The sequence below is a fragment of the Crocuta crocuta genome, unplaced genomic scaffold, assembly GCF_008692635.1.
Source record: "Crocuta crocuta isolate KB4526 unplaced genomic scaffold, BGI_CrCroc_1.0 scaffold30, whole genome shotgun sequence".
In the NCBI taxonomy this organism is placed as follows: domain Eukaryota; kingdom Metazoa; phylum Chordata; class Mammalia; order Carnivora; family Hyaenidae; genus Crocuta; species Crocuta crocuta.
In genome coordinates this window covers 8,882,616-8,899,613 of record NW_027528345.1, presented here as the reverse complement: position 1 = coordinate 8,899,613, position 16,998 = coordinate 8,882,616, and the positions used below count along the sequence as shown (strand labels likewise).

Sequence of the window (16,998 nt, the reverse complement as noted above, 5' to 3'; positions counted from 1 at the left end):
GAATAATTTGTCAAATATTTACATGCCAAGAATCAGAACTTTTCAGAATTTCTCTTTATTTGGATTCAGAGTAGCCCAAACTTATAAGAATCTAAAAATAGGTTGTGAAATCTTAGCCTGGAAGGATCCTGGCACATGAACTAATGCACTTCTTTTTCTAATACTGGCACCTAGATAGACAAAAGCCTCTTCCTGGAAAGAGAAAGTTGTTGCTCTTTCCTTCTGCATGAAGGTTTGTTGAGGCATTCAGTTAACAGGCCGGAGCACCTAGAGGGTGTTGCCATCAGGGAAGAGGAGAGCCAGGTCCCCCTCGATATCTCTGATCAGCTTCTGGGTCACCTCTCACTTCCCTTCATCTCTTCCTCTCTGTGTCTCCTTTGCTCTGTACTTTGTTTGTGTTTGAGTGCTTCTGAAACTCTGCTCTCACAAGTGAGATCATCTTCCCCTCATCCATCTCTATCTCTCCCTCCTTGATCTGATTTTTACTTCCTTTTTTATTAACGTATTCTGGTCTACCCTCGGAATGGATTTTTCTCTTCCTTGGGAACGTTAAGGGATTAAAATTAGGCAATGAGTAACACAGTTTAATCACAGCCAAAATGTGCTTAGCATGGCACATAAGTACTCTAAATAACTTCTTAAAACCATGTAAGAGAGGTATTATTAGATGCTATTTTGTGAATCAGAAAATTAAGATAAGGAAGCCTTAAAACTTTTTCAAAGATTATACAGCTAGTGAGAAACAGAACTAGGACTTGATGACTTGGCCCCAGATATGTCTATAAGACATTCTTAATTTTCATATATCCTATTGCCATCTCTTGCCTCTAGAGCAAAGTCTGTATTTCTTTGGGGCATGAAACATCAGGGAAGCTGACATTAGCATTATAGCACTATCCTGGAAAGGATAGACAAAAGGACATCAAGAGGATATTTTGAGGGGCACCTGGGTGGCTCAGTCAGTTAAGGGTCCAACTCTTGATTTCAGCTCAGTTCGTGATCTCACAGTGATCCCCACTTCAGGCTCTGTGCTGATAACATGGAACCTGCTTGGGGTTCTCTCTCTTCCTGTCTCTCCACCCCTCCTCTGCTTATGCTCACTCTCTTTCTCTGTCTCTCAAAATAAATAAATAAACTTAAAGAAAAGATATTTTGAGTTCCCTGTGTCTCAATAGGTTATCTCAACCAAAACCCCATTTCTATGATCTCTAGAGCATGAATTTTTCTGCTCTTATAGTAAACTCCATTCTGTCCACCTATCAAGACTGTGGGTTACAGAAAATGGAAAGGATGCAAGATTCAGGCATTTGCTGGGCAAAATTCTACACCAGGTAAATTTGTCTCTAATACCTGCCTACCTTTTTTTTTTTTTTTTTGTTATCTCCTCTTCTTCCCAGACCAATACATTCCCACAAACTCAGGGATTTCATGCTAGTACAGAGCCCTGAATTACTCATTCTGATCAACTTAACCTCATGTGTCTTACAGAAACAGTGAAACTCTGTTCTTTTCCAGGTCATCCAGGTTCTTCAAGTCTGTGCGCCAAGTACTTCTTGTATGTCTCACTCTGTAAGGAACTGTTCTCAAGTAACATTTCTGTTAGACAAGTTCCAGCAAATCCAGTCTGTGGCTTGTTGATATGAAGTGACAGTTGTTATTATGTTCCTTGCTTCCAAGAGCTCTTTGCATTTCAACTTTGCATTCATAATCTGAATAAATAAAACCTCAATGAAGAAATTTTCAGCATTAGCTGCAGGAGAAAAGAAGTGAATATTTTATTTCAGGGATATCATTCATGATCATTTTAATAGCCCTAACACAAAAACCTGTTGTTTCATTCATAGATGTCAAGCCTCTGGCTAGTGACATTAACACTTAGCACAGGCTTTGAGAAAATAATCTAGCAATATATATATTTTTCAATGTGGAGCCTCAGTTCCAAGGTCAGCGATCTTCTACATTTCATAGAGTCTCTACACCCAGGAGTATGAGTGCAGCCGTATTTGGATGTTAGGAGGAAGGTTTTATTTGTGCTATCCTTAAAACCATCTGTGTAACCTGCCTCTCTCTTCATGGTTGGTTCACGTGGACCCTTTGCCTAGAATGAAGGACTACTTGATTTGATTCTCTCTGCAGCTACTTTGCCAGGGTTTTTCTCAGATGGGAGATTAGAGCACTTAAAAAAAGTTTGCTTGTACCCAAATTTTTAAAAAATAACATCATCTCCATGTGGACTAGGTAGGTTAAGGAACTATTTTATGATGATGACACAGTCTTAGTTTTCTCAGAAGAAACAAGATGGTCAAGTAATCCCTGTTTTGAGGTTATGTTTATTTACTATTCACAGTGTACTGGATTTTATTTTGCTTTGCCTAAACAACATGTTTTCTAGTTTCTTCATCTATAGCAATCCATGCTTCCTTTGAAAAAGTGTCACTTATCTAGTCCACGTACATGGACAGCTGGGACTGTTAGAGTGTCCTGTGCCATTCAGGAAATCACGATATAGTAGTTATTTATTTATTTATTTATTTATTTATTTTTTAAGGTTTTTTTTATTTATTTCTAGAGAGAGAGAGAGCGTGAGCAGGGGAGGGTCAGAGAGAGAGGGAGTCACAGACTGAAATAGGCTCCAGGCTCTGAGCTGGCAGTCAGCACAGAGCCCGACGCGGGGCTCGAACCCACGAACCGTGAGATCATGACCTAAGCGAAAGTCGGACGCTTAACCGACTAAGCCACCCAGGCGCCCCACGATATAGTAGTTATTTACCCCAATTGTCCTGACAGAGTAAATACCAAAGATAAATACATGAGACCCAAACTAAGCCTTCAGGATGTTTTTCCTTGGAATCTTTTGAACACGTAAAGAGGGAGTTGGTTCTGAGTAAACATAATGGTAGTGTTTCAATGTGGTTTCTTTACCTAGAGTCCCCTCACCAGATTGCTGTGGTTCTATAAGCAGAAATTAAAGCTGAACATTCTCCCCAGCACCTTGAGTAACTTGGAAGAAATGCATTCAAAGGATGGTGAGAGAGCAAATATCTTCAGGAATAAGGAGACTGTGGAATGTTCAGTTAGAAAACACAACAACCATACTCAGTGAATTAAACACATTTGCAGCCAATTCAGGACATGCAGGAAATTCTGCTTTGATGAAAATAAAATTGACCTTGAAATGTCAAAAAACTTGATCTTAAAGTGTCAAAGAAAAAAATGAAGTAATCTAAAGTTTTGTGATAAGGAGATTCTGTGATCTATGTCTTTTATAAGAATGTAAGGCTGGGATGCCTGGGTGGCTCAGTCGTTTCAGTGGCTGACTTTGGTTCAGATCATGATCTTGTGGTTCATGAGTTCGAGCCCCGCGTTGGGCTCGGTGCTGAAAGCTCAGAGACTGAAGCCTGCTTCAGATTCTGTGTCTCCCTCTCTCTCTGCCCTTCGCCTGCTCACACTCTGTCTCTCTGTCTTTCAAAAATAAATAAACAATTTTTAAAAATGCAAGACTAAATATCTCTAATAGGAACAGTATTCAGCTTTAAAAAGGAATGAAATTCTGACACACACTACAACATAGATGAACCATGAGAAAATTATGCTAAGTAAAACAAGCCAGGTACAAAAATAATTACTGCATGATGCCACTTTTATGAGGCACCTACAATAGTGAAATTCATAGAGACAGAAAGTAGAAGGTGCTTTCCAGGGCTGGGGAGGAAGGCAGAATGGGGAGTTGTTATTTAATGGGTAAAGGGTTTTCATTTTGCAAGATGAAGAAAGTTCTGGAGTCTGGTTATACAATAGTGTGAATGTACTTAACACTACTGAACTGTATATTAAAAATGGTTAAGATGGTAAATTTTATGTTCTATGTATTTTACCACATTTTAAAATGTATTTAAATTCAAGTTTGTTAGCCTATAGTGTAGTATTGGCTTCAGGAATAGAATTTTAGTGATTCATCACTTATATATACACCCAATGCTCATTCCAACAAGTGCCCTCCTTAATGCCCATCATCCATTTAGCCCAATCTCCACCCAGCCCCCCGTCCCCATCCAGCAACCTTCAGGGTGTTCCCTGTATCTAGGAGTCTTAGTTTGCCTCTCTCTCTGTTGTTATCTTATTTTATTTTTCCTTCCCTTCCCCTATGTTCATCTGTTTTGTTTCTTAAATTCCACATATGAGTGAAATCATATTTTGCCTTTCTCTGACTGACTTACTTTGCTTAGCATAATACATTCTAATTCCATCCATGGTATTGTAAATGGCAATTCTTTTTGCTGGCTGAGTAATGTTCCATCACACACACACACACACACACACACACACACACACACACCACATTATCTTTATCTGTTCATCAGTCAATGGACATTTAGGCTCTCTCCATAGTTTGGCTATTGTTGATAATACTGCTATAAATATTGGGATGCATGTGCCCCTTCGAATCTGCATTTTTGTATTCTTTGGATCAATACCTAGTGCAATTGCTGGGTCGTAGGGTAGTTCTATTTTTAATTTTTTGAGGAACCTCCATACTCTTGTCCAGAATGGCTGCACCAGTTTTCATTCCCACCAACAGTGTAAGAGGGTTCCGCTTTCTCCACATCTTTCCAACACCTGTTGTTTTTTGTGTTGTTAATTTTAGCCATTCTGACAGGTGTGAGGTGGTATCTCACCATGGTTTTGATCCATATTTCCCTGATAATGAGTGATGTTGAGTATCTTTTCTTGTGTCTGTTAGCCATACATATGTTTTGTTTTGAAAAGTGTCTATTCATGGCTTCTGCCCATTTCTTCACTGGATTGTCTGTGTTTTGGGTGCTGAGTTTGATAATTTTTTTAATAGATTTTGGATACTAACCCTTTATCTGATATGTCATTTGCAAATATCTTCTTCCATTCCATTGGTTGCTTTGTAGTTTTGCTGATTGTTTCCTTTGCTGTACAGCAGCTTTTTATCTTGATGAGGTCCCAATAATTCATTTTTGCTTTTGTTTCCCTTGTGTTGCTCCAGCTGAGGTTAAAGAGATTGCTGCCTGTGTTCTCCTCTAGGATTTTTATGGTTTCCTGTCTTATATTTAGGTCTTACATCCATTTTGAATTTATTTTTGTGTATGGTATAAGCAAATGATCCAGTTTCATTCTTCTGTGAGTTGCTGTCTAGGTTTCTCAACACCATTTGCTGAAGAGATAGACCACAATTTTAAAAAAATCTCTAATAGTAGGGTAAGAAGATCTCAATATTGAGCTTTATGGACAAGATTGAACCTGTCAAGCAGATAAACTGAGACCATCCTTGTTTGTTTCACTTGGGAGTTTTTAGAAGACACAAAGGAAAACACATCAGAATGGGAAACATTCAGTCAAATTTCTCTGGCCTCCTAAACATTGAGTACTAAATGTTTAAAAGGTATTATTTTAGTGTAAAAAATGTGGGCTAGAGTGTCTAAGAGTAAGAGCTTCCTGACCTACTCTTTATTTAACAAAATCCACATTGTTAGGCTTTGTTCCTCATACTGGAGAATTCCATGGTGAAAGATAACATTCAAGGCCCCTGCTCTCATAGAATTCACAACCTAGTGAGGTGAAGCCAGCAATAAAAGAAATAAACGATGAATAATGAATAATTAAATCTCAAGCAATGATAAGTTCTGTGAGGAGAATGAAATTAGGCTTACATGGTAAATACTATCTAGTTCTTTACTTTAGATTGGCTTGTCATGGAAGACCTCTCTGAGTAGGTGTCATTGAGCTGAGATAGAATGACGAGAGAAGCCCGCCATGCCCAGGAGGAAGGACATTCCAGTCAGAGGAAATAGCTAGTGCAGAAGCCTTAATGTAGAAGGAGCTTGAGTTTACACCTCAAAAAATTAACAGTAGAACTCCCCTGTGACCCAGGAGTAGCACTGCTAGGAATTTATCCAAGGGATACAGGAGTGCTGATGCATAGGGGCACATGTACCCCAATATCCATAGCAGCACTCTCAACAATAGCCAAATCATGGAAAGAGCCTAAGTGTCCATCAACTGACGAATGGATCAAGAAGATGTGGTTCATCTATACAATGGAATACTACATGGCAATGAGAAACAATGAAATCTGGCCGTCTGTAGCAACATGGATGGAACTAGCTGAGCAAAATAAGTCAGGCAGAGAAGGACAAATACCATATGTTTGCATGTATAGGTGGATTAGGAGAAAGTTAACGGAGGATGAAGCGGGGAAGGAAGGGGAAAAATAGTTGGGGAGAAGGAGGGAGGCAAACCATGAGAGACTCTTGAATACTGAGAACAAACTGAGGGCTGGGTGGGAGGGGGAGAGGGGAAGGCAGGTGATGGGCATGGGGGAGGGCACTTGTTGGGATGAGCACTGGGTGTCATATGTAAACCAGCTTGACAATAAACTATTTAAAAAAAAAAAAAGAGAGAGCCTGTGTTAACTGAGGACAGAAAGAAAATGCAGGCCTGAAGCTCAGTGTGAGATGAGTTAGAAACGCTGTCAGATGTCCCCTAATTACTTTTACATGTTTAGATTTTTAAGCAGAAGAGCTTTGAAAGATTACTCTGGCTACTCTATGGAGAACTAATAGAGGGACAAGATTGAAATCGGGGGTAAAAAGACTAATAGTTATTGTAATACTCCAGGTGAAATATGATGGCATTTTTAAACTAAAGTTGCTCAGAGAAAGAAAGAGTAGAGATTTGGGGATATGTTTTGGAAGTATAATTATAGGACTTGCTGCCACATTAGGTATCAACTAGAAAAGAAAGAGAAGGCTCAAGGGTAAGTCAAATTTTTACTTGAGCAAATGGGAGATGGTGGCATCATATGCTGAAATCAGCATGTTTGGCAGAAATGCATATTAGGAGAGGAAAATTAAGGATTTGATTTTTGTTTATTAGATTGGCCGGTTGGTTATTTGCATTTTAATTGAACTGTTTAAGATGCTTTTTAGACATCAAAATGAAATGTCAAATATATAGTCGTATATATTATTTTGAAGTTCTAGGGAGGGGTCAGGGCTAGTATTTATGGTATATGTGGTATTTAGAGATATTATATGATTGGCATAGAACATCTAAGGAAAATGAAGTGGGAAGGAGGTCCTGAGAATAAGCACTGGAGCACTCTAGCATTTCTAGTTCAAGTCGAGAATGACCCAGCAAGAGAAACAGGAGCAGTAGCCATTAAGTAAGGAAGAAAGCCAGGTGATTTTTGTATCACAAAAGCCAAGAAAAGAGTGTTTCAAGGACAGAGAAGTTAGCTGTGTTGAATTGAATCCACTGAAAATTCAAGTGAAAAAAAAAAACAGAAAAGTTACATTGGATATTGCACCATTGGTTTTGGAAGCCGTTGATGATATTGACGAGAAGTTTCAGCTAGCTGGAGTAAGATGAGGAAAGAGTGGCAGGTGAAAAAGTACAAAGAGCAACCACAGATAGCTTTTTAAAAAAAATGTTTTTAATGTTTTTTATTTATTTCTGAGAGAGAGAGAGACAGCATGAACAGGGGAGGGTCAGAGAGAGAGAGACACACACACAGAATCTGAAGCAGGCTCCAGGCTCTGAGCTAGACGTGGTGCTTGAACCCACGAACTGTGAGATCATGACCTGAGCCGAAGTCAGACGCTTAACCGACTGAGCCACCCAAGCGCGCCCGCAGATAGCTTTTTTGAGAAGTTTTCTTATGAAGGAAATTGAGAAAATGGAGCCTCAGATTTAGGGGATACGGAGTCAAAGGAGTTTTTGTTTATTTCTGCTGTTGTTCTTGGTTTTGTTTTGTTTTTAAAATGAGAAATACTAAAGCTTGTTTAGGTGTCATGGAAATGGTCACATAGGTAATATAATATCAGGATTTTAGGCAGGATGGAGACAAACCTTAAATCAGTTCTACAATAGTTGATGGAAGAGAATTCTTGAAGGTCTGACAAGCTGAATGGACACTTTTCAGGGATGCTGTACGGGGCCCATGCTTCAGGTTGGAGATTGAAGGGAGGCTTAACTGTATGCGTGTATGTGAGAGAGTGTGTTAGGAGTGTGTGTGCATGCCAATGTATAGTGAAGATCAAGTTCTGCTAGACCCAAGGAATCCCCAGGCTGATCCCTGGCTAGGAGAAGCATTTACAGGCCCTCAGTGCCCACCCCTTACTTCCCCCACCTGTCCCCAGACTAATAGACACAAGGGTGCCAGGGCCAAGATAACTGACTAATGCCACTTCCCCCATAAGTACAGGTTAGCTGAGGCTCCCTGAGGCCCTCATTACTCACTTGCCCTCTCTAAGGGCCAGCCTGGCATATGGGTACCAAGTAGAAAAAGACTAAAAAAAAAAAAAAAAGATAAAATTCATACAAATTGGTCAGGTGCTCTCCTCAGAATCAAAAGAGATAAAGAAGACAGGAAGAAAAAAAGGATGGCCAAAGCCTCTTAACAGGTACTGGCTCATACGAGAGCCCATGAATGTCAACACTTAAGCCTTTATCCAAATTGAACATCACGTGACTTACTTAACTGCATTTAGACACAGTTTTTAACTGGTTGGGAAAGAAAACCAGTTTTTCCTAAGACTTGAATTATTTGAGTACTTCGCATCATTCATCTCTCAAAAGGAGGCAGAAGGCAGTAATTCAGGTCTTCAAGGAAAACGTAGACTCAGTAGTCCTTCTCAGCCTTCCCCAGCTCACCAGATGTGAGAAATCTTACTAGGCAACTGTTCTAAACCTTTCATTGCACAGCAGAGGAACTGAGTCCAGGAAGAAGTAAAAATGCCTTCCTAAATTCACAAAAGAAGGTCATGAGTAGGCTGAGATGAAATATTTAGGAGGTTGAGTAGTTAGTCACTTTATTAATCTATAATCTGTCCTTTTCCTTTATCAGAGTCTGGACAAAAGGTTGAGATTCTTTTGGGATTGAATGGGGAGAGGGCAGCTATGTTACCAGGTGAGCAGCTGGATGGAACATTCCTGATTTATGGGTGACAGTGAGTTTGGAATATTTTCATTTTCTCTGATGGGGAATTTCCTAGCTAAATGCCAGGATCTTAAGCTGAAATTAATGTTAGAGCTCATTTAGTTCATGGCCTCCTCTCCAGACAAGACCAAATATATAGAAAACACAGCCTAATTGTGCAGCTCTTTAGAATTTTTCAGAGATGAAGCAAAATCTGTAACTTTGTTTTGCATTCTTGTTATAAAACAATATTTTTTAAAGAAAATTTTCATTATCTGAAAGTCTAAACACTTTCTGTCTACAAAGATTTACTCAGGGAGACCACAAAGTCTGCAATTCAGGTGAGAAATGAAGAAAAAGAGATAACATTTTTGATACCCCTTTCTTTTCTTCCCATTCTGCAAGAACATCCTTCACTTCAAGAAACTTTCTTTCCTTAAAAAGCTTTTTTTGGAGGTGAGGGTGGGGGAGAGTGAAAGCCTTCTCTACCAGGGAACTTTCAATGCAGGGAAGGTCTCGCCTCCGACCTTCCCAGTGAGTGACCTCAGGATCGCTTCCTCTAGCCAAGTTTCCTAGACCATAAATTTGGGATTGAAGAATCAGTAGCCAAGAGAACAGGCAAAAGACAGAATAACTAATAGGAAAATCAGACTACTTGAGACATTTCCATTCTCCATCTGAGCAACTGAGACTCCTTGGAGAAATGGCTTTTTAGACCAAATTCAATTTTGTTACAGAATATGCAGGGCAGAAGTAGAATGGGTAAAGAAAGAGACACGTATTCTTTATTGGAATTAGATTTAATTCGTTGCTGAGTTTGAAGCAAAAGGGTACAATGTGGCTCATATATTACCTATTCCCAAAAGAGATTTTTAATTGAAAGCATAAGAAACATATTTTTAAATGTAAAATAAAAACAATTGTCCATTCTGTTACCGGCCCAACAACTGTTTATTTTTCCATTTTTAATTTCATATAAACTCCCATTGGGTACATATTTTTACATAATATAAAGAATTTATACTAATTGTATATTCTGATCTTTTTACTGAACTATAGTTTCTGCCTCTTTGTAATTATAATTTTCATCATTACATAATATTCTGCTACACTTTAGTGTAGCTATTCTCCAATTATTAGATCTTTAGGTTGATCCTAGAGCTACTATCTTGAAGATAATCCTGGAATATATGTTTTCACATGTAATTGTTTTTCTCTTCTTTTGAAGTATGTGTTTAAGATAAGTTTCCAAAAGAGGTATTTTTTATTTCATATTGCCAAAAGTATTGTACCAATATATAATGCTACCAGTAATGTATAAGGGCATATAAGTCTCACCAAATCTTGCCAGCACTGGCAAGTTTTATTTATTTACAGTTTTAAAATAGTTTATTTCCATATAAGTAGATACAGAGAAATATCATCATCTGGTTTTAGCTTGTAAGTCTTTGATTATAAGTGGAGTGGAGATCTTTCATTATCTATCTATCTATCTATCTGATATGCATAGGATTTCAGGCATTCATGCCATCACTTTAATTTTACTCAAGGAATTACAGCGCTTACAAGTCATGACAGAAGGGGAAAAATTACATACAGGTAGGCCACTAATAAAGTTTCTGAAGTTATTCAATGCTAAATGGTGATCACAAAGGTTAAATACTATAGAAGATTATTTAAAGAGAGAAATTTTAAGACAGTGAGGAGACAGAAGAGTAACAAAATATGTTAGGGAGAAATCAGGGAGACTACCCTGTGCTCTGCACTATGTTTAGACTAGACCAAGAAGAATCAGTTGACTTGTTAAAGATCAAAGCTAGTTAGGCTAGTTCCTATCAGAAATACAGAGTTCATACATGAACAAATTACTTTTGTTTTGCATTAACTTTAATCCATTAAGGGTATGTTATTATCCCTACTTTTTCCAACAGTGTAACAGAACTTCTCTGTAGTGAACTGACTAGTCTAAGGTTCCCAAGCTAAACCAATTACTGTTGGTATTAGGACCAGAAATCAGACTTTATGTTTTTTCTATTTTTTAAAGTTTTAAATTTAAATTCCAGTTAGCTAATATACAGTGTAATATTAGTTTCAGGTGTACAATATAATCAATCATTCAACACTTCTATAAAACACCCAGTACTCATAACAAAAAGCCACTCCTTATTGCCCATCACCTATTTAACCCATCCCCCTGCCCACTTCCCTTCTGGTAACCATCAGTTTGTTCTCCAGCAAGAGTGTGTTTCTTGCTTTGCCTCTCTCTCTCTCTCTCTCTCTCTCTCTCTCTCTCTCATTTTACTTCCCTTTGCTCATTTGTTTCTTAAATTCCACATTTGAGTGAAATCATATGGTATTTGCCTTCCTCTGACTTATTTTGCTTAGCATAATACTCTGTAGCTCTGAACATGTCATTGCAAATGGCAATATTCCATTCTTTTTTATGAATAAGTAATTGTGTGTGTGTATATATACTACATCTTTATCTGTTCATTATATATATATATGAGTGTATATATATATATATCGATGGACTGATATACACATATCAGTATGTGTATGTGTATGTATATGATACACACATATTTACACATCTTTATATATGTAGATGTATGTGTATACATACGCCACATCTTCTTTATCCACTCATCAGTCAGTGGACATTTGGGGCATGTATCCCCTTGATTCAGTACTTTTGTATTCTTTGGCTAAATATTTAGTAATGGTGCAATTGCTGGATTGTTCGGTACTTCTATTTTTAACTTCTTTTTTTTGTTATCTGGAAATTTATTTTTTTTCTTCAAAATTTTATTTAAATTCTAGTTAGTTAAAATATAGTGCAATATTGGTATTTTTAACTTTGTGAGAAACCTCCATACGTTGTCCAGAGTAGCTGTACCACTTTGAATTCTCACCAACAGTGCAACAGTGTTTCCTTACCAACACCTATTCTTTCCTGTGTTGATTTTAGCCATTCTGAGAGGTGTGAATTGATATCTCATTGTAGTTTTGATTTGTATTTTCCTGCTGGTCAGTGATGTTGAGCATCTTCTCCTGTATCTGATAGCTAACTGTATGTCTTCTTTGGAAAATGTTTATTCTTGTCTTCTGCCCATTTTGTTTTCAATTCGTTTCTTTTATTTTTTTAAAATAGTTTATTGTCAACTTGCTTTCCATATAACACCCAGTGCTCATCCCCACAAGTGCCCNGGTTTTGATAGTTTCCTGTCTCACATTCAGGTCCTTTATCCATTTTGAGTTTGTTTTTGTGTATGGTGTGAGAAATTGATCTAGTTTCATTCTTCTGCATGTTGCTGTCCAGTTCTCCCAACACCATCTGTTAAAGAGGCTGTCTTTTTTTCCATTGGTTATTCTTTCCTGCTTTGCCAAAGATTAGATGGCTGTATACTTTTAGGTCCAGCTCTGAGTTCTCAATTCTATTCCATTGGTCTATGTGTCTGTTTTTGTGCCAATACCATACTGTCTTGATGATGACAGCTTTGTAGTAGAGGCTAAAGTCTGGGATGGTGATACCTCCCGTTTTGGTTTTATTTTTCAGTATTACTTTGGCTATTCGGGGTCTTTTGTGGTTCCATACAAATTTTAGACCATTGTATTTTCTAATTGTGTTTGTGGGACCCAATGAGCCTAGGGGTTCTCCAATCTGCTGCCATCTTCCCTCCTCTCCAGAAACAAGATTTTAAATCCTAAAATAATTCAATTTTTGCCGTGTAGACCTCTGGAGATAATTCTAATGAGAAAATAGAAGTCCAGATTCAGATTTGCCTACTTGCCTAACCAGTAGCTGAGACTTGTGTCATGGTCTTCTGACTCTTTGTACAGCCTCACTGCCATCCATTCAAGAGAGTCAAAGGAACCTCAAACTGACCCTTTCCTAGGACAGGGCCTTGGGCATCAGAGTATAATATGACATCTTACTAACCAGAGCAGTTTATGTCTCACTAATGGTGTTGTTTATGAATCAGATATTCATTTATTTCCTTTATTCTTTTACTTATTCAATAATCAAAAATGCTTTTCTGATCTCCTACATTAAATGTAGGGTAGTGTGTAAGAGCTAGCTTCGTGATGTTCTCATGCATTTATTCTATAAACCTTTACTAAGTACCTACCAAGTTCTAGGCATTGTGCTAAGCTCTGAGGATATAAAGATTAAAAACACTAACATGGTCCATGTCTCCATGGAACTTCTTAAAACACAGAGAGACATGAAAAAATTCATTCATTCAATATATACTGAACCCTTTCTATATGTTAGGCACTCTTCTAAGTCCTAGGGATACAGTAATGACCATAACAGGACAAGTCTTTGAATTTACATTCCAGTGGAAGAGAAAGTAGATAATAAATGTCTTATAAAATACCAGGTGCTGATAAGTGTTGTAAGGACAAAGACAGGTAATAAGACAAAGATTGACTACAAGAGATGGGGAAAAGTTGAGGAAGGTTGGGAAGACCTCTCTGAAATACCTTAAGTTTTTTAAAAAAATTTTTATACAATTAGAGCAAGCATATTTAAGGAGAAACAAATGTAAAAAAAGGAAATTACAGTGGTAGGATGGAGAGTAAGGGCTTTCCTGAGGAAATGATCCTTGAGCTGAGACCTGAGGGTTCTTAACAGGATAGGCAGAGAAAGAGGAACAAAGATCATGGGTAGATTGGTGAGTAATGGAGTTGATAGGAGGAGTTACAGTTCAATTCTCCTCACTGGGCCTCGGGTTCCTGACCTATAAAGAGAGGGCATTGGGTTCTATGACCTGCAGTGAGTATTTCAAATCAGAAAGGCATGGGTCCATGCTTGACCATTCTGAATGAGTGCAGGATCTTTGTGAGTTTCTATTTCCCTCTTTCCCATTGGATTCTTCTGTTACATGGAACTCCTTCCTATAGCATCTTCTATTATGAGTGGGCTCACTCTGGGTAAGTTTGTTAATGACTCTTTGACTCATATATTCAGCCCAAATATCTTTCCTGAACTTCATGACTTAAACTCCTAGTGCCTCCTGGACATGCCCTCACTGTCCCACAAGGCTTATCAAACAACATATTCAAAACTGTGTTTATTATCTTTGCCTCAAAATGCTGCTTTCCCTGGGTCACCTATTTCAGTGAATGGAATCCCTCAATCACCAAAGGCAGAACCTGAGAATCATTTTTTTATTTACTTTCATTCACCCTAACTATCAGTTGGTAATGACATTCTTTAGAACTCACCTCAATGATATCTCTTAAATCTGCTTCCTTTTGTCTGCCCTGACTGCTGCAGCAGTTTCTGTTAACCCTTCACCATCTCTGACCAGGCTTACTGCTGTACTCTACCAATTCTCCTTCTGTAGAATATTTGCAGGGAGAATGACCTCATCTCCTTCAAATCCTTGTTTGAGTGACACTGTCTCAGTCTCTTTTCCTGACCACTCTATTTAATTTGCAAACCTCACTGTCCTCCTCTATCCCACATTAACAATCTCTGTTTCCATGATCTTTTATTTTATATAGGAAGCACATCATAGTACCTTCTAACACATTGTATATATATACATGATATATATATTTAATAGATTATTGTCAAGTTGGTTTCCATATAACACCCAGTGCTCATCCCAACAAGTGCCCTCCTCCATGCCCATCTCCCTCCTTCCACTCTCCCCCACCCCCATCAGCCCTCAGTTTCTCCTCAGCATTCAAGAGCCTCTCATGGTTTGCCTCCCTCCCTATCCCCCACTATTTCCCCCCTTCTTCTCCCCCATGGTCCTCCGTTAAGTTCCTCCTAATCCTCCTATACGGGCAAACATATGGTATCTGTCCTTCTCTGCCTGACTTATTTCGCTCAGCATAACACCCTCAAGGTCCATCCATGTTGCTACACATGGCCAGATTTCATTCTTTCTCATTGCCATGTAGTATTCCATTGTATGGATAAACCACATCTTCTTGATCCGTTCATCAGTTGATATTTAATTGTTATATCTATTATTTATTTTCTGAATTTCCCAGCTAGAATGTAAACTCTGTGAAGACAAAACTTTTTTGTCTATTGTGTTCAGTGGCACACCCTAAGAGTGTAGAACTGTGTATGGCACATAGTAGATACTCAGTAACTATCTACTGAAAGAATGAACTAATTGCCCTAACTAGATGCTCCATAACTTTCTGCTCATCTTCCACATGCCTGTGGGATGAATGCTCCTAAAATACCAATTTGATCACATGACCCTCATGCTTGGCACCACGTGTCCCTGTGTATCACCCTGCACCCACTCATTCTGAGATAATGAAGTTCTTCAGAGAGGTGCTATTATTTCATGCCTCTCTATATTTGATAATACCATTTCCTTTGTCTAGAACATTATCTTATACTTTGTCTACTTAGTGGAGTAAATATTAGTCAAAAGAGTCTTAAGCATTACCTCTTCTTTGTTTACCAGGTCATCAAGAGATAACTGATTCACATTTTTGCTGTTGCTGTATCCTGTGCTTTATGTTATTACAGTCTTTATTTTACTTCTTTACATGTCTCTGCCTCTGTTAAATTCTAAGCCCTACGCCCTTTTGAGGGCAGGAATCATGTCTGAAGCAATTTTGAATTCTCAGAATCTGGTACAGCGCCCAGCACTAAGATGCTTATTCATTGTTTCCAGAATAAATGAGAATTAAAGTTCAAAGAAGCAGTTACAGAGGAGACACTTTGGAATGCTACATGTCACCAGCACTCCAAATTGACGTAATAATGGAGGTGATGAGTGTGACCCAGAAGGAAACTCCTTGGCCTCATAGGTCTTTATTTATACCTTTAAGCTGGAAGTCATATTTTTTTTAAATAAGAGAGACAGTCTTATTCATCTGAAATAACTCAGATACATTATGTTTTCTTCTAGGGCCAGTATCTTTAATCATGAAAAATCTCACCATTATTACCGAGTTTGTCCTCATGGGATTGTCCAGAAATTCCCAGATCCAGACCATCCTTTTTGCACTGTTCCTGGTGATTTACCTCTTGACCCTGATGGGAAATCTGATGATGATTCTGGTGATCAGAATTGATTCTCACCTTAAAACACCTATGTATTTTTTCCTAGGTCACCTGTCATTTCTAGATCTCTGCCTTTCTTCAGTAACCATGCCCAAGATGCTGCAGAACTTACTAACTCAAAAGAAAACCATATCTGTGTGGGGTTGTGTGACCCAGAGTTTCTTTCTCATACTCTCTGCCTACTGTCTGCCATAGCCTATGACCGCTATGCTGCCATCTGCCACCCTCTCCTTTACAGCATGGTTATGAATAGGCCTCTCTGTGTCAGGATGGTAACTGCAGCATGGGCAGTGGGATTCCTAAATTCCTTGCCAAATAATCTTTTCACTTACAACTTATATTTCTGTGGTCCCAGTATCATCCCTCACTTTTGCTGTGAGCTGCCTTCACTCTTCCCTCTGTCATGCACTGACCCTACTGCAAATGAGGCCCTTCTTGCTGGGTCATGTGCACTGTTGGGATGTTTGACCCTTCCCCTGATCCTCTTCTCTTATTCTAGAATCATCTCTGCCATCTTAGGCATACATTCTGCTGAGGGTCAAGGCAAAGCCTTCTCTACCTGTTCTTCCCACCTTACTGTGGTGCTTTTGTATTATGGCACAGCTTTATTCAGATACATGACTCCCCTCTCAGGCTCCAAGTTGGAACAAGTGATCTCCATTCAGTACAGTGTGATCACATCCTTGGTGAACCCCATCATCTACAGCCTCAAGAACCAGGAGGTGAAGGCAGCTCTGCATAAAATATTGAAACAATAAATGTATCTTTCTATGCCTGGAGAATTCCTGTTGTATTTGGTTTGAAGACAATGAGAAAACAGTTAGGTGATGAAATACATTAATAATGGCTAACTTGATTACTTTAAGAATATGCCATTTGATGAAAATAACCTCTTGGGTCTTGGTATAGAGGTTTAAGTGTGTGATTGCTTATTTTATTATATTTGGCAAGAAAATTAAGTGAAGACTGAGAAATAAGTACTGGAATGGAGTAGTGTAGA

General features: G+C 38.5%; 1 protein-coding gene across 1 annotated transcript in view; it reads left to right on the top strand.

The window, feature by feature from the left end:
* The window catches only part of LOC144222709 (olfactory receptor 5BS1-like), a 146,205-nt gene extending 129,438 nt beyond the window's left edge, over nucleotides 1–16,767 (top strand). The window contains 2 exon segments of the mRNA XM_077753276.1: nucleotides 15,844–16,170; nucleotides 16,173–16,767. Coding sequence (XP_077609402.1) covers nucleotides 15,861–16,170; nucleotides 16,173–16,756 — 894 coding nt within the window. The 5' untranslated portion in view covers nucleotides 15,844–15,860 and the 3' untranslated portion in view covers nucleotides 16,757–16,767.
* Nucleotides 16,768–16,998: the final 231 nt, after the last annotated feature.